This window comes from Vanessa atalanta, chromosome 24, assembly GCF_905147765.1.
Source record: "Vanessa atalanta chromosome 24, ilVanAtal1.2, whole genome shotgun sequence".
NCBI classification, from domain to species: domain Eukaryota; kingdom Metazoa; phylum Arthropoda; class Insecta; order Lepidoptera; family Nymphalidae; genus Vanessa; species Vanessa atalanta.
The window spans coordinates 8,666,441-8,691,997 of NC_061894.1; the positions used below are offsets into that span (position 1 = coordinate 8,666,441).

General features: G+C 35.4%; 1 protein-coding gene across 5 annotated transcripts in view; it reads right to left on the bottom strand.

Moving 5' to 3' along the window:
* The window catches only part of LOC125073264 (protein 4.1 homolog), a 74,866-nt gene that overhangs the window by 15,556 nt on the left and 33,753 nt on the right, over nt 1-25,557 (bottom strand). For 3 of the 5 annotated variants that reach the window (XM_047684009.1, XM_047684008.1, XM_047684007.1), the window contains exons 2-9: nt 10,316-10,469; nt 9,787-9,934; nt 9,496-9,612; nt 8,975-9,158; nt 8,434-8,586; nt 7,967-8,152; nt 6,644-6,816; nt 865-965 (exon numbers count right to left, since the gene is read on the bottom strand). In XM_047684009.1, the coding sequence (XP_047539965.1) occupies nt 865-965; nt 6,644-6,816; nt 7,967-8,152; nt 8,434-8,586; nt 8,975-9,158; nt 9,496-9,612; nt 9,787-9,934; nt 10,316-10,447 (1,194 nt within the window). In that variant the 5' untranslated portion in view covers nt 10,448-10,469. Of the gene's footprint in view, nt 1-864; nt 966-2,995; nt 3,029-3,104; nt 3,216-6,643; nt 6,817-7,966; nt 8,153-8,433; nt 8,587-8,974; nt 9,159-9,495; nt 9,613-9,786; nt 9,935-10,315; nt 10,470-25,557 lie in introns of those variants that run through there. The other 2 variants (XM_047684011.1, XM_047684012.1) reach the window with 2 other exon arrangements.

Consider the following 25,557-nt stretch of genomic DNA (forward strand, 5'->3'; position numbering starts at 1 on the left):
CAATGGAAGAAATAGTAACCAATCTCTTCGAAACCACTGCGCCACCAACCTTGGGAACTGGAAATTATATCCCTTGTGCCTGTAGTTACTGGCTCACACTTCACCGGAACCCAAAAACACTAAATATTGCTGCTTGATGGAAGAAGATTTTGGTACCTACCCAGATGGCTTTGCACAAAACCTTCCACCGAGTGTATTAATGTCTGTTTTTAGCCCATAATTAGCTCGGCGGAGAGGTGAATCTAACGAAAATCCAGAACACGAGTTCCCGGGAACAAATAACGCAAACCAGTCTCAACAAACAGCGCGCGGTAAAATTCTTTTACAAGGAATTTCCTATTGGATTACGCATTTAATACTGTAACCGAAAACCAGTAAGTCTTGAACCTATTAACCTCTTTAAGAGCCTTAACTGGCATCGTTACTTGAGCTCGAACCGTTCGAATGAGTTCCTTGCCGGTTGAACATTACAAATCTCGTACATTCAATTTGACGTGACAAGTCAGAAGTATTATTAAGAGCTTAATTGAATAAAGTCTATTTTGATTTTCACACAACTGTGACGTCTATTATTATTTTTTAATATTTATTTAAATTAGCCTATAACCTTTCAAAAGGCACATCATCGAGGTGTATCGAACGAATGTACCGTCAACAAAACATAAAGACTCTTAAATTTTCCGACTCGCGTTGGAGCGTTAAAAAAAAACTCAAAGTCTCCTCTTAAAGGAGAGGGTTATACCCAGCATTGATACATTGATAGACTGTTACTTCTCCACATATATATATCTTTCTCTTTCTTGCATTATCTTGCAATTACATATATATTCTTAAAGGTCATTGTACACTGAGCGCGGTGGTTACCTTGTCCTTGAGGGTGGGGCGCGGCGCGGGCTGCGGCGGCATGGTGTGGCGTTTGGTCGCTTCCGGTGGCATCGAGTCATCCTTGTCGCCGGATGCCAGCGCTGGAAATTCAATGATAGTTTATTTAATAAGCGATTGATAAAAATTAAAACTTTGTGCTCGCCCGTCTTGGTGTGTACCACCCATACATACATCATAGATTCTAGAGGAAAATACCGATATATAGCATTCTTGTGTTTCGGTTTGATGGGTAAATAAAGAAGGATAACCTCAGGCACAAGGGACATCACATCCCAGTTCTCAATATCATTGTCACATGTCATATAGTTTTACATTATTACCAATGTCTAACTACTGAGTTTCTTACCGGTTCATCTCGGTAGAATCTACATTCCGAACCGGTGATAGTTTCACTTAATATATGTAGATTATCAAATGACGATTCAAAAGTGCTTGTAAAAGCCTACTTGAATAAAGTATGATTTAATTTTTGATTTAGATTTTATGGGCAGTGACCACATACTATCTGGTGGTCCATTAGCCAGAGACCCTACTTATAACAAAAAATAATAAGTATCATGAGTAATACAGTATCAAAACTAAGGTATTGTAATGATCGTATCAATATTAAAACGATTTAAAAAACAGGCCTAAATTTATTAATTGTTCAACACATGGGTGCGCCCCAGCAATAATAGTACTGTTGTATTCCAAAAAAGTCAAAGCCAAACGTGTGAACAATGGTTAATATTTTTTTAAATTATATTTTAGACTAGCTGTGTCCGCGACTACGTGTGCGTTTACTTCTTATTACATCAGCTATCTGCCAGTGAACGTCTCGTCAAAATCCGTTCCAAAAATTAGCCGGTACCAACAGACAGACAAAAATTGAAAAATAAATGGTATTTGTACCGTGTATAGACACATGCATTAACTAAAAATAATCGATTATTTTAATATTAAAATGGAAATTCCGTAATGGTAGGCTTGTAATGGAAATTCTACCGCGAAGAATCGAAAGAAACTCAGTAAAATTCAATACTGGGTATTTTAATAAAAATACAATTAAATGATTACTTATCCCGCATAAAAACAAACGTGTTGAGTAAACAAACAACTGAGGATAACATTTATAATATTAGTAAAACAGATATGTATGTATACGTATATTTATTCTTAATATAAAGTGAAGCCGAGCTGTAAAGCTCGCTTTATTACGATCACGAAAATAAAACACTCGACTTTTATTTCGTTTGTAACCTACATACAAAATACAAAAAAAAATCAGTAGCTGTGATTCAGAGAAAGAGGAAAGAGAACAGAATTACACAATAACAAATTAAATCCCGTTCAAACCGTTTTATATTTCCGTGAAAATATGTGTTAATTTATATATTTTATTAAAAAAGTTTCATTTAAATATTCCGAGTATTGTACGACAAAATCCATTTCGGTTCTTAAGTCAGACTACACCTACTACGATTTAAGGGAACGCAAAATTAAAAAACTTTAAGAATGCATTCACAAAAATATCAAAGTATGCATTAGTCAAGACTGTATAGTCGTCGCATCAATCACTATAAACTAACCACATTTATAATAACAAGATAACTGTATGTAAACGAGTTAATATTTATTTGTAAACAAATACAAAATAGTTAAAAATATATATTAACGTAAAAGTTTTAGTTTCATTAACTTAAATACACATTTCAAGTCTTGTCACATACATATATTTCCACACAATTTTCTTTCACCACGCGAGATGAACTATAAACACAACGATATTTTCCTGAGGCAATGCGTTATTTGAACCCGGATGTATTTAAAAAAAAATCGCTACTTCTATCCACTGAAACATCAGGAACTTACCTAATAACTCATATCATATATAAAGACATTACATGAAGAGATCATTACTTAATAAAAATACTTGCACACTTTTTAAATCTTTAATTCGTGTGCACGGATACGAATCCCGGAAAACGAAAAGTATAGCCCAGAAATTGCATGGAATACTTTGTAAAAAAAGTAAATAATCCAAAACTAGGTAATTGACTAACCACTTTACACACACACACACACACAATAAATTAAACACCAAAACACAATCACACCCACAAACCATCACCTTTGTGTATACCCCAAAACAACATTATCGTACGGAAACACGAATCGTAATGTTTAAAATATCTAAAAATAAGAATATTCCATCACGTATCGACCAATCAAATACTCACTAGAGCTAGACACGCAACTAGGATTCCAACACTCGTTGAAAACCATTTCTTTTTAAAAAAGGAACGCTTTTCTTTTTTTTTTTTTTAATTAGTGCTCGTCTGCACAAGATTCGAATATGAACTGCCCGTTTAGTATCGCTTAGTATATAAGACGTGACGTCGGTCGTCAGTCTGTGAGTAAATTGTGTATTAATAACGCCTACTTCACTAGATCGGTGCGCTAGTGTGCAATGTTTGGGTGGATGGTGTTATGCGATATTACGTCATTATTTTGCATACAAGATTGTTTGCAAATTTATGGGATTTTTTTAAAGATTTTTATCATCTTAATCACATATGTGGTGGTGCACAATTGCACGATTAATTGTTACACCATACCCCCTAAGGTTATATTTAGGATATAAAAACAAATTAAATTGAATTTAAATTTAATTTATGTATGGCTCCGACATTTAAAAGGAAAGATAAAATAGATAGAATAGAGGGGCTGGGGGGGGTCTGTATAATTTAAACTTAAATTGAACTACTATACTAGACCAACTAGCGATTTTACCCGCGCGACATGTATAAAAAAATATAGCTCATAAAACTACACTCCCCATTTTACACCCTCGAAGGTTGAATAATAATATGACGACCTCCGTGGTCGAGTAGTGTGTACACCGGTTTTCATGGGTACGCCACTCCGAGGTCTCGGGTTCGATTCCCGGCCAAGTCGATGTAGAAAAAGATAAGTCTATGTTGTCTTGGGTCTGGGTGTTTGTGGTACCGTCGTTACTTCTGATTTTCCATAACACAAGTACTTTAGCTACTTACATTGGGATCAGAGTAATGTATGTGATGTTGTCCAATATTTAAAAAAAAAGAAGGTTGATTAAAAAAAATCTATATATCCTTTATTGGGACTTAACCTTACTCCGTATCATATTTCATCAAAATGTGTTCAGTGGCTTAGTCGTAAAAGACTAACAGATAGACAGGGTAACTTTTGCATTCATAATATCAATAGTGTAATCTACTACAAATGTATCTATATAAAGTTATCGAAAACTTAAATTACAGTGAATTTTATGATACAAACTTACCCCCCCCCCCCCTTTCTAACTCCATACCAAATTTAAATCAAAACCGGTTCAACGAACCGGTTTAAGAAGCGTGAAGATGTAAAAGATATTAGAGCTGTCTTTATAAACGCAATGTCATAAGATAATAATTATGAATTAGGTCTCACATAATGTCTATTGTAACTTACTCTGCAAATGCTTAATAATTGGGTCTTAAAGAATGTTCCTTAACTGTATAGTTTTTAAAATTGACATCACTCACTTGCTTCTGGAACGTTCGAATGTGTTAATATACGGATTAAAAATAGTGTTACTCTCGGAATTGTAATATCAGTAGAGAACGAAACTATTTAAGTATTATACTTTTTTTACAAAGGTACCATAAAAATTGCTCATCTTGCATGATCATGTTTTTATTTAAGTAAATGGTCATATTAAAAAAAATGACGTATAACATCATCCAAACTGCACGCTGGCAAGATGACAATTGTGCTTATGAGTCAAACTCGTGAATATGTAGACGATGGAGGAACGAGGTCTGTCGTAATCATATCACCGCTAATAATAATAATGATCAACAAATAGGTAATAAATTATCTATACAAACAAATAACATTGTACTGTCTGTCTATGATAGCATAGTAACGTCCTAATTTTAAGCGAACATAGCTTTCTGTTTGGCCTCCTGTCTGTTTGTCTGAGGTATCTTAAAACGACTAATATGAATGCAAATAATTGATATTCCTCGTATCAAATCAAAACCCTGACCTGAGAAGAACCAGCGAAAGAAAATCAGCGAGTTTGCTTTGTTTTTTTTTTTTTGTAAATTTGTGTTTATTTGCAAATATTTAATATAAAAAAAAAAAACAAAGAAGGCGATCGTTTTATTCCCGAATATATTTAAGCTAATATATATTCATATTATTATATACGTATTTAATAATTTACAATCACTTAACATGTTTCATTAGCGAGCTATTGCCATTTAGTAATATGGAGTACTTAATTAATTATGTTTACTTTGATTTAATTGAATAATATTTACATTTATAATGACCATTCGTTAAGTAATATTAGCCGCTAAAGAATAATGATGGATACAGCGTGCGGTCATTATGAAGATCGCCATTTTTAATTATATTCTTTAATTGCACGGGTATCGTTCGGAAAGATAATGTCGCGGTGACGCTGTAGAGGCCATTAAAGAAGTCCAAACATATTAAGAAAATAGGAGTGTGATTATTTTTCTTAAAATTGGTTTTTATAATATTTTATTTCAAGTCAGTTGGCAAGTTTGTTTGTGTTTATAATTCATCTCGTGCTCGGCGGTGAAAAAAACATCATGAGAAAACCTGAAAACATCATGAGAAAACCTGCATGTGTCTAATTTTAACGAAATTCTGCCACATGTGTATTCCACCAACCAGCGTGGTGGAATATGCTCCATACTTTCTCCTTGAAGGGAGAAGAGGCCTAAGCCCAGCAATGGGAAAATTTACAGGCTGTTAATGTAATGTAATGTAATGCAGTTGGCAGACTGGCAAATGGGCCACTTGATTGTAAGTGGTCACCACCGACCCTAGACATTGATGAACCGTTCCTTACTAAATTAATTTGTGTTACCCCTCTGTGCCTATAATTACACTGGCTTAATCAACCTTCAAACCGGAACACAATACTAAGTATTGCAAATATCAGGGAAAACAAAAACTATTAAACGTAACTATAAGTAATATATATTTTTTTTTATTATTTTTTATATAAGATCAAAGCTAGTGTGCGTGATATTTAGCGTGTACGTTTGGATGCGTGCGGGTGTGTGCGGGTGTGTGTGTGCGTGCGTGCGTGTGCGTGCGTGACGTCACTCACCGTCGGCGCTGCGCGAGGACAGGCGGCGCGAGGAGAGCGTGCGCGCGAAGTGCGGCTGCGAGCGGTTGGGCGGCGCGGCGCGGGACTCGTAGTGCGTGCGTGTGTGTGAGTGAGTGAGTGTGTGCGTGTGCGTGCGTGACGTCACTCACCGTCGGCGCTGCGCGAGGACAGGCGGCGCGAGGAGAGCGTGCGCGCGAAGTGCGGCTGCGAGCGGTTGGGCGGCGCGGCGCGGGACTCGTAGTGCGTGCGTGTGTGTGAGTGAGTGAGTGTGTGCGTGTGCGTGCGTGACGTCACTCACCGTCGGCGCTGCGCGAGGACAGGCGGCGCGAGGAGAGCGTGCGCGCGAAGTGCGGCTGCGAGCGGTTGGGCGGCGCGGCGCGGGACTCGTAGTGCGTGCGTGTGTGTGAGTGAGTGAGTGTGAGTGAGTGTGTGCGTGTGCGTGCGTGACGTCACTCACCGTCGGCGCTGCGCGAGGACAGGCGGCGCGAGGAGAGCGTGCGCGCGAAGTGCGGCTGCGAGCGGTTGGGCGGCGCGGCGCGGGACTCGTAGTGCGTGCGTGTGTGTGAGTGAGTGAGTGTGTGCGTGTGCGTGCGTGACGTCACTCACCGTCGGCGCTGCGCGAGGACAGGCGGCGCGAGGAGAGCGTGCGCGCGAAGTGCGGCTGCGAGCGGTTGGGCGGCGCGGCGCGGGACTCGTAGTGCGTGCGGCCGCTGTAGTGGAAGCGCGAGCCCAGCCGCGGGAACAGCGTGCTGCGCGCCGCCGGCTCCGGGGACATCAGCCTGCGGACCGCCGCGCGTTAGACCCGCATCCAGTACTGGACCAGTCGACTCCCCCTCCCATAGTGCATCAGCTTTTATACTTTTACACTTGATGATTTTTGTTTCAATTCAGTAGGAAAGGGCAAGTCGCGTATACATATGAGGAATAGAAAAGAACCTAGAATTGATCCTCGGGGAACCCTCATACCAACTGAGACCCCTAATGACGTTTTCCATTCAACCTCTGAATTGTAAAATGGTTAAAATAATAATACATTTCGACTGCACATTCTCTAATGCCAGTCGTATAATTTCAAAAACCCTGTGATTCTTCCCAGGATCCATAGATATATTAATGAACTCTAAATCCGCATCGACTCTAAAGCAACTATTCGTTAATACAAATTGTTTTGGAGCCAATTGTGTCAGTTGAAGTAAGTTAGGAACTTATGAGATTAGTTTATTGCGGACTGAAAAACCACAAAAATTAAATACTGGAACAACTTAACAGTTTCACAGTCAAACGGCTTATTAGCCGCATAAAAGTCCAAAGGATTCAAGAAAACTACCATATGTAAAAATATATATAGCCTATTTTTAAGTCTACTTTCATATATAATAATACTATATTATTAAAAAAAGAATTATTGGAAAATTTCTGACGGGTTGCTCCTCTAGATTTATAATCTAAAGCTTTTTTAAAATTTCAGTTTATAGTAGCTGTATCTATTATATTAGTTGATCTAGCAAAGATTTTACTAATAAATAGTCTTTTTTGAATAGGAAATAATTACCAATATTAAAAGTGATACAACTGTCATCATTCTTCGTAACAATAAATCAGATAATATTAAAAAAATTGGTTTATCCTGTTACTGATCACTGATCCCTTTTTATATTCAGTATAATGTGTAAGTGCCTCGTTGGTCTAATGGCTAGCTTTGAAAGCTCCAATTGAATTTCAATATTCGATCCCTGAGGCGGACCAATAATTTTCATGTCAAGTTTAATTCAATAGATTTAGAAGTTAATACTATTTACACTCTATGCCTGGTCTTGAGACTGAACTATTCTTCTTTTTGTGTGGGAAGACAGAGCGTCCAAAATATCTCCTTCGCAAAAAGCTAGTCTGAGATACCACATGGCGTAGATTCAACCTGGAGTATATTACCTGAAGAAAGTGTGATGTTCCACGCACGTCTTCCACAGCTTCTTGGCGGCTCGGTGGTTGGCGAGCTTGAAGCCGACCGTGGACTCGAACTGCTCGAACTCGCCCGGCCGCAGTTTGACGTAGAAGTTGTGGCGCTTGTAGCTGATCTTAAGGATCTTGGGCCACGCGAAACGGTTTATGCGGAGTCTGGGGGGAGGGATTGCGTGATAATTGGGACCAATATTATCTTTAAATGTATAAATTATATTTACTATGATGTAGTATTTGAGTAGGTCCCTGAATAGTTTAGATTGGACTTGGTAGATGACGCTGAGACTGGGAAGTTAATTAAATTTTTATTTCATCCGAATTAAATCAGGCCGGGCAACTGGAATATGTATATATTTTATAGTGAGTATAATAGTATCGATGTATGAAATGTTCACTAAACATATATATATATAAGCAAATTTTCTATAATGTCCTACTTCTCCCGGTGCACCAGCAGGCCCGACGAGCAGACGCCCAGCGCGATGTCCACGTTCTCCGAGTCCTTGGCGGGGTGCAGGTCCACGCCGTACATGGCCAACTTCTTGGCGTTCTCCAAGTAGTTCAGCTCCGCCTCCGCTGGAGTTTGACCTCTGGAGGAGTACGATAGAATTGTCACATTCATTCATATTATTTTATATTATTAATGAACGAACTCAATAGTGCGTTCACATTGTAGCTGTTAAAACTATATATTAAGAGGTTAAAAGCTAAGATTTATTGGAGATTTCTGTCACAAATTGGCACTTTTCAATGATTGAAGTGAGCACGTAATAATGGCGTTAGAGGTACAGGTGCCTGAACGTCTGTGTTTGCAAACGTACTTAGGCACAATAATATTTCCTGGCAGTTTGCTGGACCAAAACCTTTAGGATTTGTAACGCGTTGATCATTGAGATATCACTTTATATTTATTATAAAAGTCTTTAATAAGCACAGTAAGTACATTAATATCAATTTTAAATTCCTGCTAACCCATACCTGTGTGTCTTGTGCAGCTCGACGACCTTCTCCTCGAACTCTGGCGTGCAGGTCGCGGGCGGGACCAGCTTGAGCTGTTTGCAGAGACCGGCGCCGTTCTCCGTCTCCTCGTAGTCGCCCAGCTCCGACTGCAGCAGGTAGCTGGCCAGCAGCGCATGGGTTACCGTGGAGCATGGAAGACGACCTATGGAGTAGAGAAACAAAATCAACGATTTATTTATCATCATAGTTCCTAATAAATAATTTTAAAAGTATAACAACTTCATAATAACCAAGATAAAACCGAAGAGGATAACTACATTTATCAGATGATATTCTCTATTCACACTTGTATTTTACTTATCACCCAACGCATGTTGGAGCTTACTCACCACGCTGTTCCAAAACATCACCAAAACATTTCTTCAAAGCTTCTGCCCAGTAGTACATATAAGCATTTACTTAATGCTTTTCAAATCTTAATCATTACTTAATAAATAGTTTTGTATGAAGACAAAACATTTTTTCTTAAATTAACTCACCTTCAAGTAGGTCTTTTCTGATGGCCAGTACGAGCTGGTACCGCGTCAGCTCCTCTTGCAGCTGCGTCGGCTCCGGCGGGTAGAACTTCACTGCGAACCTCACCACCCAAGGTTCGTCTAGATCATTGATTCATTTATTAATTACTTGCAACACAGCTGCCATAAATCCATTAACTTAACTCAAAATGTATTCTCATATGTTCACATATGGCCACTCACTCATAGTTTTATATCTATTTTATAGGACGGAAATTCTGAAATTCTTAAAGAAAATAGGATAAAGATACATACGTTTCAGCATCTTAGAAACTCGCTTCTCCAGGTCGATCCAGACACGTGGATCCCCTCGATCCTCGTACAATAACCCGAAGTAGTCCTTCTCGACCAAGTTGAGGCTGTCGCAAACCTTGCTAAGTAGATCATGACCCCGGATTTTTCTCTGAAACAGTGAAGATTAATTGAAAACATTATAAGTTCGATTTTTTTAATAAAATTGCTAATACACTTTATTTACAAATAAAAATAATGCCTTGTCAATCGATATATTTAATTTTTTATAACAAATTAGTGGTTTAAACAATACTGTTCTATATTAGTTTATAATAGAGACGAATCAACTAATACAATTACCAAAACAAAACGTGTAATAATATCACATTCGTGAATACTTTTGATACTATTTTGTTACAAGTTTTAATTAACGCTAATTATTATAAACTGTTACCGATCATATTGTTTTTTAAAACTCCACTGACAAGCATCCGTGCCCATTTAAGTGTAGGCTAGCTATTTAAAAAAAATACATTAAACAACAACTCACATCAGCCTCTAGTTCCATAGCCGACCCATCTAGCAGCTCGAGTTTTATCTTGGCGAGGTTGGTGCGGCGTTTCGGCGACTCCTTAGCTTTCGCCTTGGCCTCCTTGCCATCTTTGGCCACTCCCTCCGGCATTCTGCCGCGCTTCTCTCAACACCTGGACAACAAAAGATTCGTTTTAATACACTAAATATAATACCACAATAATCTGACGAAAAATATTGTCCGACAATTATCCATAAAAATACAATTTTGCGGAACACGATATTAATTATTGGCAAGTAACGGCACGCAAGTTTCAATAAAGTAAACAGTTATAGCAATAGATAATTAAGTTATTTTTCAATTAACCTTTGCGAAATCGATAAAATTAATAAAATTTATCGAAACTCTTGCAAATGAAGGCAATAATACAGCGCGTGAAAAATTAAATTAAATTAAAAATTAATCAAAATAAATTAAAATCAATGAAGAGGTAAAGTTTGAATATAAGAGGAAACGTCCGAAACAAATCATCCGATTTCGAAATTCTTTCACCAATATTTAGAATGAACCTTCAGGAGAGATGTAGGTTGTTAAACCGCAAAATGAAACGGTTTTACGTGCAGATCAATTTGCAACGTAAGTCAACCAAGATGATAGGTATTTTACGAACGATGAGATATAATATGAACGCTTTCGTCGAAAAATTTAAGATTAAATAAATATTGGACAACATCACATACATTACTCTGATCCCAATGTAAGTAGCTAAAGCAATTTTGTTATTGAAAATCAGAAACGACGTAACTACATACACCCAGACCCAAAACATAGAAAACTAATGGACTTTTTCTACATCGACTCGGCTGGGAATCGAGTAGTGGCGTACCCATGAAAACCGGTGTACACACTACTCGACCACGGAGGTCGACAAAAAAGATATATACAAATTGCAAAAATATTACTGAAAAAACTTAACAAAAAAAAAAAATATATATTATACAGGCAGGCCGAAGTTTGCCAAGTTTTGCTGGATAATTAATAAACTGCATGAACAATAGAAATGCATATAACATTCGAAGCACAGCAAACACAACGACACGGTTGATGATTTTAGAACCACAATGCGCCGTGAGAACGTATTATTCCAAACTTTTGTTACGTTATAACATTACATTCAATATAAAACATTACCAGCGTTAGAGGAGGAAGAAAAAAATTACTTTAATTTGGTAAATATTACGAATTTTTTGGAAAAGTTTATTTCAAAATCTTGGGAAACATCCTTCACCGGTGACAAAATTATCAGGGAAATTATGTGCTCATGTTTAGTATTATTCGGGGGTCAGGTCTTCGACGTAGCTGTGTAACTAACAGAAAGTACGTACTTTTTGATAATTTAAAAGGGTAATACGATAAGCCAAGTTAAATTAATTTGACTTTGATATTAACATAAAAACTTATCAAAATGAAAAAATGGCGGAATGTTTCGCTAGATTATTCGTCATAGTTACATTACATAAATTAACAGCCTGTAAATTTCCCGCTGCTGGGCTAAGGCCTCCTCTTCTTTTGAGGAGAAGGTTTGAAGCTTACTCCACCACGTTGCTCCAATTCGGGTTGGTGGTTATACACGTGGCAGAATTTTGTTGAAATTAGACACATGCAGGTTTCCTCACGATGTTTTCCTTCATCGCCGAGCTCAAGATGAATTATAAACACAAATTAAGCACCTGAAAATTCAGTGATGCTTGCCTGGGTTTGAACGCGAAATCATTGGTTAAGTTGCACGCGTTCTAACCACTGGACCATCTCGGCTCACGACCATCGTAGTTAAGTTTTATTTAATTCGGAAATACTTTAAATTATCTATGTAGATGCTTTCGCGATCTCTCAATACCTCGAACAATTTGTCGCCTTTGTCCATCGAAAATACGCAACAGTGTGCTAACTAGAAATGACAGCAAAATTGCCATCAGTAATCGTTGCATTTGAGCAACAAATGCTATTCAAATGTGTTCGTACAAAAATACAGACAATGTACACATACCGAAAGGTGACTTAACGCATATCCAACAAAACAAAATCTACATATATATTCTGTAATCAAAGGCGCGAAATCTCGAGCTCTTTTTAAAAAAAAAGAAATAAACCATTCATTTCCAATTATTAGCAAACTTTTATCATCCTCACGTTTCAGAACGTAGATTCAAATGGGAAGAACTTACAAGAAACACAGAACTTAATTAGTAAGATTATAAAATAGCTAAACCAGCGGCTTTACGCGCAGGTTCAGCTAAAAACTTCACCTAAGTATATCAAAAAAACCGTCACCCCTATTGTACCCTCCTCGAGGCGTGAATTAAAAAAGTATATAATGTAAACGCCTGTAGTGTATCACACTGTACAAGAATTTGCTTCTAATTTTTACTTAATAAATTGTGAATAATTATGCCGATGGTGTTACGAAAACCTATACCAAACTTTGATCTAAATCGGTGCAGTGATTTAAACGTAAAGAGGTAACAGACATAGTTACTGTAATTGATAACGTATGAATTCTCAATAGAATCAACATTAAAGTGGAATCATAATTTGTATCCGTTACAATAATACAAAAATCAATTAAAAACAATAATTTAACTTACATATAAAACTAAATACAATTATAAAAAAAGTCGTTCGACCGACCAAAGCAGGAGATACGCAAGTATAATTTCCCACTAAAGATAAAATCGTATTAAGACCTCGGTTGTGGAGTCACAACGGTAGAGTAAGCACGTACATTGAAAACTAAAAATATATAATACGAAATAGTGAACGGTGCAGTAATTACAGATACGAGTACATACAGCACTACGTACGTTCTATTGCTACGGGAATAATGAAATGGGGGTAGCTTTGTTAAATGCGAGAGATATTTAATACTTGTCTGGTGTAAGGTAATGGGCTTACATTTTTTGTTGTTGCATTATATCGACATTGAATAAACCAAATAAAAATGTTGTTTAAAAATAAGGAGCAAGCTTTCCTCTTAGCTTTCTAACAGTATTTTTTGGATTTAATCATTAGTTTCGATTAGATTATCTCCTGTATACAAACAAACAAATGTTACCTCTATAATATATATATATAAAAGAAATACTACTCACTGATTAGTCACGAAATGTCAGAAACTACATCACCTATCCTTAAAGGGTGTAGACATACGTTAGGAACGGATTTTAAGAAACTCCACCCCTAAGGGGGTTAATTGGTGTTGGAAGTTTATGTTTTATAAATTACACGGGTAAGCCGCAGGTTCGGCTAGTAATAGTATAAATTCTTCACTACCCTGAATTCACCACAAACAAAAGAAACAATTGCCATTATATCGTTTACATTTCAAAACAAAAGACATATATATACTTAGAGGCCGCGATTTTACTCATAATATTCTATTATGTGTGAAATTGTTAAATATTATGTGTAAAGGCTCAGGAGTGAGCAGTTTGCAGCGAATCTAAAAACAACTTGTCAAATAATCACAATGAGTTTTTGTAAACTGTGAACTACGAACCGTTTATACAAACAGTCGTCTTTTGCTGCGAAAAACAATGAGTTTGTATTGTTCAGCTCGAGTAACGTTCAGTTTAGCAAAACAATTTCTGCATCTCCAAACATAAGAAGCATCCGCATTTAGGGTTACAGGGTTCATACTGCCACCCTTGTACTTTACCGTACCTTTCAACATGAGCGTCTGAGGTTTACTCGAATTTCTCAACTACTATAAGTATCATCAAAAAGACTATTCATTTATTTTGGAAAGGGTAGATTTATTTAGTCTAATGTGTTACCGTAGTTTAAGAGTAAACTTAACGATGTACTATTGGATTCCCACTGAATAACTAGTGAACCATTAAACTTTGTATTTTATATGTTGGATAAGAGTAACGACTAAGTTTCTTGTCGGTTCATCTTGATAGAAACTATATTACGAACCGATAGATTTACTTTTAAAATAGTTACGATTTAAAAGTACTTGTAAAGCCTAGATAAATAAAGTATATTTTGATTTTAAGAAATATCAAACTATTTTAAAATGGTAACATTTATCTCGGTGTATCTAAAAACTTTTTAATGTTTTTTAAATTGACACCACGTGCTGTATTAAAGTTTCCTCCCCCTATTAGAAGATTGTCGTGAGTGAACTATATTTATAATATATTTCTTTTTAATATATAAATATTATTAAACAATCCGGCTACACTCACGACATATATCGAGCAACTAATTATTTATTAATAAATTGATATAACATTCAATTCCGTTGCATAACGTACAATTAAAGTAAAGTTAAAAATAAACATTATCAATTTGTCTCGTATTTTGCCGCAACATAAAACGTATCGTGAAATCTAATATTAAGGAAGTCCTGAGAAGTACGTAGCCGCAATGAAATAGCTTAACTTAACCGCTACAAATCACGCTTCTAGTATTATCCGTGTATCCCTGCACAGTCATTTCTCACGTTGATACCAAATCCTAAAAAATATCCTGTCTTGAAAACTTGTTTTGGGATTTCTTATGAGTAAAGAAATATTTAAAGAAATTTTACACTTTGTATGTATTTATCTTTCCTTCTCTATCACTAATATATGTACTTAAAGCCAGTCTCGATAGGTACTACCCATTCATCTCAAATTCTACTTCCAAATACCAATCGGTTCGAAGGGTGAGTGAGCCAGTGTACTACAGGCACAAGGGACATAAAATCTTAGTTCCCAGAGTTGTTGGCGCAATGACGATAGGTGTTCAGTATTTCTGACTATGTCAATATACATAGGCGATAACCACTTACCATCAGATGGTCTTCAAGCGAATCTTCCAATGTTAGTTTAAAAAAATCTGAATCAATTTTCTCAGTAGATACATTGTATAATTCTATCGGTTAAAGAATTCAAAATTTATTTCGGTAACATTTAAGCCCAAAAAATTTGAGTTGGCGTTCATAAACATATTAATCACCGACTCGTGACTAAACATCGTTAAGTACTCCGAACATACGAAAAGCAGTTTAAGCTCATATTGTTACAGCATCATGCAGTAAATCAATAACTCTATAGTTATCCCCGATAGTTTATTGCTCCTTAAACAATGAAAGTATGAGTCGATCGTTTGTAATCAACCGAGATCATAAAATTACCATTCATTCATGTTCATGATTCATATTAACATATATATATATATTTTCGTATGGCAATCTTAATCTAGAAATACATAATTCCAGGACTTTCAAAAGATCTGGGTTGCATATATTATTGGAACCGTCAATACTCCTTTTAGGTGTTTTTTATTATGTTTCTCGTTGAATTTATATCAAAAATATAAATGCCCTAATTGTACACATTTGTCTTTAGTTCAAGTATTTAATGCAACTGAACTCTCGACTTCATACATTTGACACGAATGAAATAACAAATGAAATATGCTGACACTGAGATAATGTCTGTCGTAGGTCTTTTGTCATATTAATTGGGCACAGGGTTCCTCGAATTGAGAGCGAAGATTGAGACAATTTAGCCAGCAAGACGTTTTGGTACTAGTGTTGTTTAAATTGAGAGATTTATATCATATATTGGCCTTGGAGAATTATCCCTACATCTAGAGTTATTGTCGACCCAACGACTACTGTGATATAGAATTTATCTACATCAAAATCATGTAATTTAAAGTTATTTTTGCATTACATTAACAGCCTGTAAATTTCTCCTTTCCACCACGCTGCTCCAATGCGGGTTGGTGGAATACACATGTGGCAAAATTTCGTTGAAATTAGACACATGCAGGTTTCCTCACGATGTTTTCCTTCACCGCCGAGCACGAGATGAATTATAAACACAAATTAAGCACATGAATATTCAGTGGTTCTTGCCTGGGTTTGAACGCGAAATCATCGGTTAAGATGCACGTGTTCTAACCACTGGGCCATCTCAGCTATTTGAAGTTATTTTTACTAAATGGATACTCGGCAATCGTTCGCGTCTATTGTAAGTTAGAAACGAGCATTACTTAAGTACATCAGGCAGAACATTGTAATGTTCGCTTCGATCATCGCATTAGTGAGTACGAAGTGCACAACACTTAAAATGTAACACAATACAATCTTCAGACGTTCATTCAACATTGTCAGAATAATTACTACAACGTATGTTCGTCGACGTATCAATCATTTGTAACATATGGACCTCATCTAATATTAGAACTGTGCCAGTTTAATAGAATATATGGTCTCTTATTTGAATACTCGACGTGATTACCCAGAACGCTCCCTCACAAAAAAACTCGTTTTAAAATTACCAGTAATCGCCAATTGGTCAAAATTCGAGCGTAATTTATTGCTGATAAAATATAAGATACATTGACTTGAAAGATAAGAAAAGTGAGTCAAAACATCAAAAATCATGTCATTGATTTTTAAGTTTGACATACCGAACGTAAACGTTGAATGTTTAGTTAGCAAATTGTATTTGTAACATATCCTACATTTTATTATAAATATATAATTTTATTTACTGCGCTTCTTTTCCAACTCCTGCATATCTATAGTAATATTTTAAATGTGTTAGTAACTCGGTCTGTCTGTCGCACTTTTACTGCCAAACCGAATTTATACGAAGCAATCTTGAACTCAAAGGAAGGCCATAGTTTACTTTTTTTGCCTAACACGTAACAAACCTAAAACTACAGCGAAGTCGCGAGCGACAACTAGTGCTCAATATGTTCACAAAGACACGTTTCCTTTTCGCATATCAATATTTAGATATTCAATACAATTTGGGCACGGGATTCCGCTTGACGAGACGTTGGATATCGTGATCACTTTACAACACCGCCTTTTATTCTCAAGGTCGTATCTATCCGATTCCCAAATATCACAAGCACCCACTAAATATCCTTATGATGCGTGCACAGGCACGGAGGAAATACAGAAATAATAACGCCAATACTTATTCCGTTACGCGTATCCTTAAAATATTTTAATTACAGCCAATGCCGTATATCACTTACTGACATTTCACGGTCGTGTTGAGTTTCGAATTCATATTTAAAGATATCTCTACTGGACACCGATTAAAACGTGTCTATAAACCAGTAATTGTCTTGACATTAATTCTAAATAATGAAACATTCTAAGCAATTTGATTATTAAGAACATAACTCTTCACCCAAAACTATATAGATAAGAATTAGAAACACAAATTAAGCACATGAAAATTCAGTGGTGCTTGCCTGGGTTTGTAGCCAAAATCATCGGTTAAGATGTACGCGTTCTAACCACTGGACCATCTCGGCTCAGTCTAACTATGTTTGTTTACAAAATATTTCCTAAAGCTTTTAATATTTCAAGTCGATATAGGTTAAATATTTCTGTAACTGGCGCATAAACAGGACGTGACACAACAAAAGATAAAACAAACATCTACACAGTTGTATTGTTTTGAAAATATTCAATCAACTAATATCTACAGGAAACTATGTTAATTGATCGGAAGGGAAATGGAATGGAACATTGTCTTAGAACGTATCTTCGATTTGTTCTTGATAATCCATCAATATTTATAAATCAGAAAACGTTACTTCTGTAATGTCTAATTCAAAATCAACCAAGCCAATATGCATGAAACTCATTCCAGATGATGAGACATTTGGGGAAAGGTTTTAATATAATATTATATTAGAACTAGCTGCGCTTCTCAGTTTTGTCCGCTTTAAATCATTACAAGTATGATTTTTATATTCAAGAAGGAAGGAAGATTATTTTAAGAAAAGCGAATTTAGTATTTAGAATTTTACATACACTTTTTTGATTTTTAGATACACTTGAATTAAGATTCTACTCTGATTTGGATGATAATTTGTTAATAATATACACGTTGACATAAAAAATCTAAATAGTATTTAGAATATACATACTAAATTAGGTAGATACTAGTAGAATAGGCGAGCTAAGGAATCGCCATTTCACAAGATTTGATTACCCACCGGTTCGTACAAGAAATTAAATATTTACTCCTTATAAAGATTTAAATCACGAGTGTAACAAACTATGTACAATTAAATTTATCAAGATTTAAATCGAGAAGTAATACTCCATCATATATCAAATCCAATTCTCTTTTTCATTGTAAATGAACAAACAAAAGCTCCATTAAAGTGTCAACATTATTTTAGATATTTACTCACTAAACACTTATTTAAAACTTGCGAAATGTCTGATCTAATATTTGCAACTACGTACAACATTCTGCATCTAACTAAAACTATCCATCAACATGACAAGTTGGCTTCGATCTTATTTATTAAAAAAAAAACATAATTAATGATAGGATTCTTTTTTTAATATACTTTATTCAAGTTTTTCATAAAAGTACTATTGAATTATCATGTTACAGTATTGAATTAATGTTAAGCTACTAAAAATCTATCGAGAAGAACCGGCAAGAAACTCAGTACTTACTCTTTTTCATCATGTCAATCACAGAGTAAGTCTGCCTAAAATCAAAAAATACTAAGTCCACGATTTCTTATCTTCGACCTAATCTTGTATTGAGTAATATGCCTTATTTATCAATGTCTTTTTGGTATGAGCTTTACATTTTTTGTCTTTCTGTTCCCCGGAGGCTTGTTGTCCGTACGTTTGGTTCATCTGTCTTTAATTTTGAGTTCGTTATTGTAATTAACTTGTTCAAGTCAGTCTAGTGTTAATTACCTACTCGAGTCGAAATAATTATAAAGTCTGTGCAACTTTTTTGGGACAAGGTATTCACATATAGGTACAGGTAATTTCACATATATCACTTATTTCTTATTATTATTACTTATTTATCACTTCTTTATCTTCTTCGAGTGCCACTCCGAATAGCGAAGGTTGACAGTCAGCTTTGAATACTCCTTCTTGTTCTTCGCGAAGCGAAAGAGATCGACAGCACTCGCAATGCCCGTCCATTCTTCTTATTTATCACTTACATTATATATTTAAAGCATATGAAAAACATTAATATTAAATCTGTAATGAGATTATATATGCGAGTATTTCTTATATGTCTATAAAATTATAGACATATAACCCAACGACTACTGTTAAACATATCGAAACGAAATTTATAAATACAGACCTGAATAAAGATAGGGGCACATTGATTACTGATTTTACTGGAAAAAAGCGTGACGTAGAGAAAAGAGTACAAATAAGATTTAGTCATTATTGAAGCATAATATAACAAGGCTACATATAGCTTGAAATTAAAAGTTCAGGAATATGGGTTATAACTTGCGTACAATTGCTGTTTCTTAATCTCCCATAAAAATGTAACTAAATAATTTGTTTACCGTAACGTAAACTTGTCAGAATTAACATAAAATGTCGATTCTTGTACAAATCTCCTAAAAAATGAGGTCATTACTCTGTCAAACATTACAGGACTATAAAAAAGATCTACAATCTATACAAGTATGTTCAAGAAAAGCTATGCAATTATTTCTTAAGTCCTACGAAATCTATAAGATGGTTCATACCACTGTAAATCATTTGCAGAACACGACTGCAATTAAATCGTCTCATACAATATAACAGTCAACGATAAATATTATCAATCGTTACAGGTTTCGAACTCGCTATCAACTGGCGTCTCGCCAACTGAGTCATAAGTGATTTACGAGTTAATGCGGAATCAACTACCGAACAAATTAGACGTATGAAATTATGAATTTATATTTTAATTTGACCATGAGTTTAAATGGTCGCTCTGATTAGTTTTGTCTATTGTCGCGCTATTTAATTCTAACATTATTATGTGGAGTATCTGGCAAATGTCCAAAAATAATAGTAACGGCTAACTTCTCTTTATGTTGTGACACTCGTTTGAGTATGTTTATTCGTGTTCGTAGGACCGTAAGTTCCAGAGATGTATATTTATAAAATACGATTAGTTCGAATTGATTAGAAGTTATCTTTTTTTATGATATCGGTAGACGGACGAGCAAATAGGTCAACTGATGGTAAGTGGTCACTACCGCCCATAGACAATGGCGCTGTCAAAATACCATTCCTTACATCACCAATGCGCCACCAACCTCAGGAACTAAGATGTTATGTCCCTTGTGCCTGTAGTTACACTGGTTCACTCACCCTTCAAACCGGAACACAACAATACTGAGTACTGCTGTTTGGTGGTAGAATAACTGATGAGTGGGTGGTACCTACCCAGACGGGCTTGCACAAAATACCCTATATCTATCGATCTATTAATATAACTTAATAAATAATTATGTCATTAAAGTACCGGTCCTGAAGTTGCGACACGTAGAACTTTTAGCTTCAATTACGACTTTCAAAGTGTTTGTATAAATGGCATTTCTATATTTAGTTCGTTTACAGTAATCTTAAATGCAGACTTGACTTGAATTGATTGTTAGACAATCTCGAAATGTACTAGATGTGGAAAGACTCAATCGTGTAGAAGGGAATAACAATTCAAAGCGCGTTCAGTGAATGCAACACAGAGTGCAGCCCTGACCGAGTACAATGATAGTGATATCATGCGACCTCCTTTTCTATTATATTGTGTTATACCTTTGAAATTCCCACATTGCCTAGAATAAACCAAAGACAGAACTGCGAGATATAAAAGAAAACAGCTCACGAATAATCCGTTGCTGGGCAAGTCTCCTCTCCTCTTAACGAGTTCGAAGCTTACTGAACCACGCTCTGCTGGGGTTCGGTGACTTGTGATAGAATGTTTTCCTTCACGAGATGATATAAACACAAATTAAGCACTTGAAAACGCAATGATGTTCAGAGCAGACAGAAAGATTTGGTAGAATATTGAAAATCGTCAAAATTAATGTCCCCAGTTTTTATTCAACGACACTATACTGCTTTGTGGATGATTTGATGATGATTTCAACACGATGTTGTTGAAATTTTGTCATCTGCGAAGATTTTATATCTGGATACCAGTATTTAATATACGATTTATCGTTGATAGATTTTTAGTCACATTTAAACTGCGATGGCAGTACCTATGGCACTACATGTTTGTCGTTTAATATTCAATTTAAAACCTTACTGGTGCTCAGATTATATTTCATATTAATGATTTAGAATTCGATTAAGTTCAAGTGAAATATATGACTTATATCTTTAGCTTTGCCGGCACCAGGAAGTTTACTAATTAATCCAAGTTTAGACCCAGATAATTTATCAGAAGCATATCTTCAAGGTCAGTTTAATAATACACTGCTTTAGATGTTATAGTTAAGACGGAAGGCGGAGACAGAATATAATTATTTATTTAATATATGAGTCTTCGAAAAAATATACACACTTAATACATATCCTCAATGTTCATATATGTAAAAGTAACAAGTTGTGTACTCCATCAAGGAGCACTGTTAATCCTGTGAGGTGCCATAGAATGCACTATTAAGCAAAAAATATTTAAATAAACTTACAACAAAAATTGAAAAAGTAACTAACATAAACTTTAATGTAACAGATATAGATTGATCTCTATAAAATAATTTAATTGCACGGCCGTTTCCGATTGTCAATTGAAAGAAGCCGAAATACCAACAATCAACAATGACCCTGCTGTTAATAGAGAATCACCAAATAGTGTAGATACTTTAATAGAAGCAGAGGACAAATCCACTAGGCAAGCTTTACAAGAGTATTGTAAAGCGGACAAGATAAAGACATAGTGTATTTCACCTCTTCCAATGTTAAATGAACTATCCGAACTAGTTTTAACTGGTTAATAACATACAACGCTTGGTACTTAAAATACAGCCATGACCACTGAGCTCACTATGACATCACGCGACCTCTGAATAATCTAACCAATAATTAACTTTATGTCTGTACGTTCGCGTGACTCATTAGTAGTCAGATATAAAAATTACGAAATTTATATTTCCAGGAATGACATAATTTGATATGATCCAAATGTTTATTAGTTTATTTTACTGGTTCATAAAATCGAGAAATATAGGTTAGATGACTGTTTTGTTATTTTTATCGTCTAGCGTAGTTCTATGTCTACTATCAATAACTGTAGATTTAGTTTCGCTCGCGGCAAATATTTACTTTACTGATACCAAGTTCTCATATTTAACGAATTGATTTCTCCATAAGTGACGATCGTTTTTGAGTTTGGAGAAACGATCCGTTAAAGTCCGATGAGTGGGTTTCTATTTACAAGTATTTCTAGTCTGACTAACAGTTCGTTTAATCCTCCGGAAACACTACACAGAGGGATAGAATTCTATCCCCGTCACAAATCCTTTCTTAGGGATGTAACGAAATTCAATCCCGCGGGGCTTTACGGAAAACATACTCTAGCTATTTGTTAGAACCCAATCTCATATGAATCATGATAAGAAAAACCGCAAACAATGAAATCAACTCGTGTGAAAATTTCTCTGTGAAAATTTTAAGCTTACATTTCAATTTTCCGATTATTAACTATAAATACTTTTGATATATGCATATATATTTGTATAATAGGCGGGCAAATGAGTCTGGTATAAAATATTAACCATTCCTCAGGTCACCAATCTTGGAAGCTTAGACGTTACGTCCCTTGTGTCTGTAACAACACTGAATCACTCACGATTCAAACTGGACCACAAAAATACTAAGTATTGCTGTTTGGCTAAAAAATATCTGACATAACATTATTTCTGAAGTTAGAAATTTAAGTAGTTTTATTTAAAAAAAAGAGATAAGTGGATATTATAATTGTCAATACTATTATTATAAATGCGAAAGTAACTGTCTGTCTGTTGGTCTTTCACAACTAAACCACTAAACCGAATTCGATGAAATTTGGTATTAAGCAAGTTTAAACTGAAGGAAGGATATAGGCTACTTTTTTTCCTATCACTTGACGACCAACCAATAAAACGCGAACGAAGCCGCGGGCGACAATCGACTAAAATAATACAGGGTTCTTGATAGAAATATCCATGTTGGAATTTCATATGGTTCAAATAGTCTCACTTCCTAATAACTTAATTAATATGTATCTAACGTGTTCCAACAGCACTCGTCGATAACGTCGGCGCCTTTAGCTATTGTTCCAACGCCATACCACGCCATAACATTGACAATTTCATCAAACTATAAACGTACTTTCTATGCGGAGTTTGTAAGAATTTTTCTTTTCGACGCACCGCAAAGAGAATTTCAGAGAAGCGTTATAATGCTCCTGCTTGTTTGTGTGTGTTTAACTTTATTTACCCTGTGCAACTGAAGCGATTGTCTAGCGTAGATTTATGACCGCCTACTATATTTCTTTGCTTACCGATCACGATGGAAGAATTGTTTACGAGACGTAAATCAAAAGCTTTCCTATAAACAATATCTCGTGAGTTTCTAAGTCATGTATTAGACTTGAAAGATACCAATTTAGTTAACATTGAGAAAAAGTAATAATAAGATGTTCAGATATAAATTTGGTTTTAAAGGTTAAAATGGTTCAATAAGACTCAAAATAATTTAAATTATATATTCTTTTTTATTGAAATCGTAGCTACTGTCAGATTTTGGAAATAAAATTTAAATATTTATCGGTCATCTTATAGTGTCAATGTTTTTGGGTAGTGGTCACCACTAGAGGTTAGGAGTGAATATCAAAGATGCCATTTGACAGTTACTCTACGTATTTTGTAAAAAAAAAAACAGAAACAATTAAACATGACAATGATATAATTGTTTCAAAAAATCGCTGGTAAATCAAAACTGAAGCCGTATAAAATAGAAAAAGACAAAAAGAAAGAGAAAGAGAGGTAAATAGTTACCCGGAGAGGGCAAAACGCTTTCGTTACGTGACGATTTCTGCCATTTCACTGTACTGTGAGCCGCATAAAAGAACTTCGTTCCAAAAACTATCCATTATGCATTAGACGTTTCCGTGACATAACATTGACAAAAGTTATATCGTTAACGATTGTATTTCGCTCAGAGTAGCAATCACTAGGTAGGTACTAATCATGGAAGCCAGACTCTTTCCACGACAAGCAGAATGTTGGCGCCGCGTCGACCATTCGATAAATTAAATCCTAGCGCTAATGCTTTTAGAGCTCTTTGTTTTTATAGTACGGTATTTTTCCACGTTTGTGAATAATTCACAATTCGCTTCGTCTTCGTCTACCGCTTAGAAAACGAACGATGGCTTTACTAAGTCCATTCATATATTTATGCCATTCAAATCGCTTTTAATTTCTATCGAATTAACAGTTGACATCTAAAATCGTACGTGAAATAAAAAACAATGTTGAGTTCGTTAAATGCTCAATTAGTAATGGTTTATCTTCAGTTAGATCAATAAGGATATCTAAGCATCTGTTTATAAATGGAAATCATACATAAAATTTAAAATACGCAGTATTTCCCCGCATCAGACGCCTCTGACTCGCTCGCGAACTGCAACCAAAAATAAAACATGCACTTATCTTCCCTAGAAACTCTTAATGCATGCGCCGGCAAGTTTATTTAATTATTTCCTCCGTAACTTTAGTCGATGCCACTTGAAAGTAGGGCTGCTGATAGTGAATAAATCGTATAAAGTCCGTCTGTTTGATCTGTGACGATAAAATTGAAACGATTGCCTGGAAGATATTACTCCAGATAGGTACCATACTATAAGCGGCCAAAATAACAATATTTAAAAATTATATACGAATGAACTTGTATTTAGATTATGTACTTCAATTTTATGTAATTAATTTGAATTAATATAAGCAATGCATCGTGTGGAAAACTGTCGCATGAAAATTAAACACATGCATAACCCGCATTGGAGCAGCGTGGTAGATCTTCCAATCCTTCTATTCAAAAGAAAAGATACTTAATAGTAGGACAATTACATGCTGTTATTTTTTATCTGACTATCCAGTATCATTCATATTATGAGACTGAAAAGCTAAAACAAAATTCATAGAAAACTTCTCAATAACGATACAACACGCGAACAAACTTAACAATTCAGAAGATAATCTCAAAATATTAATAACTTCAGTTGCACTTGTGCAGGAGAAAACGTATTTGATAGACATTTTAAAAGAGACATTGCGTCTATTTTGCTTTCAATCTGTAATTGCAAATCCATTATTCGCTTTCCAAACACCGTGAACTGTAAATATATGTATTAAGTTCACTATGCGAGCAATGGTAAATATTTACCGTATGGAGACTATGACGTGATTAAATTGAAAGA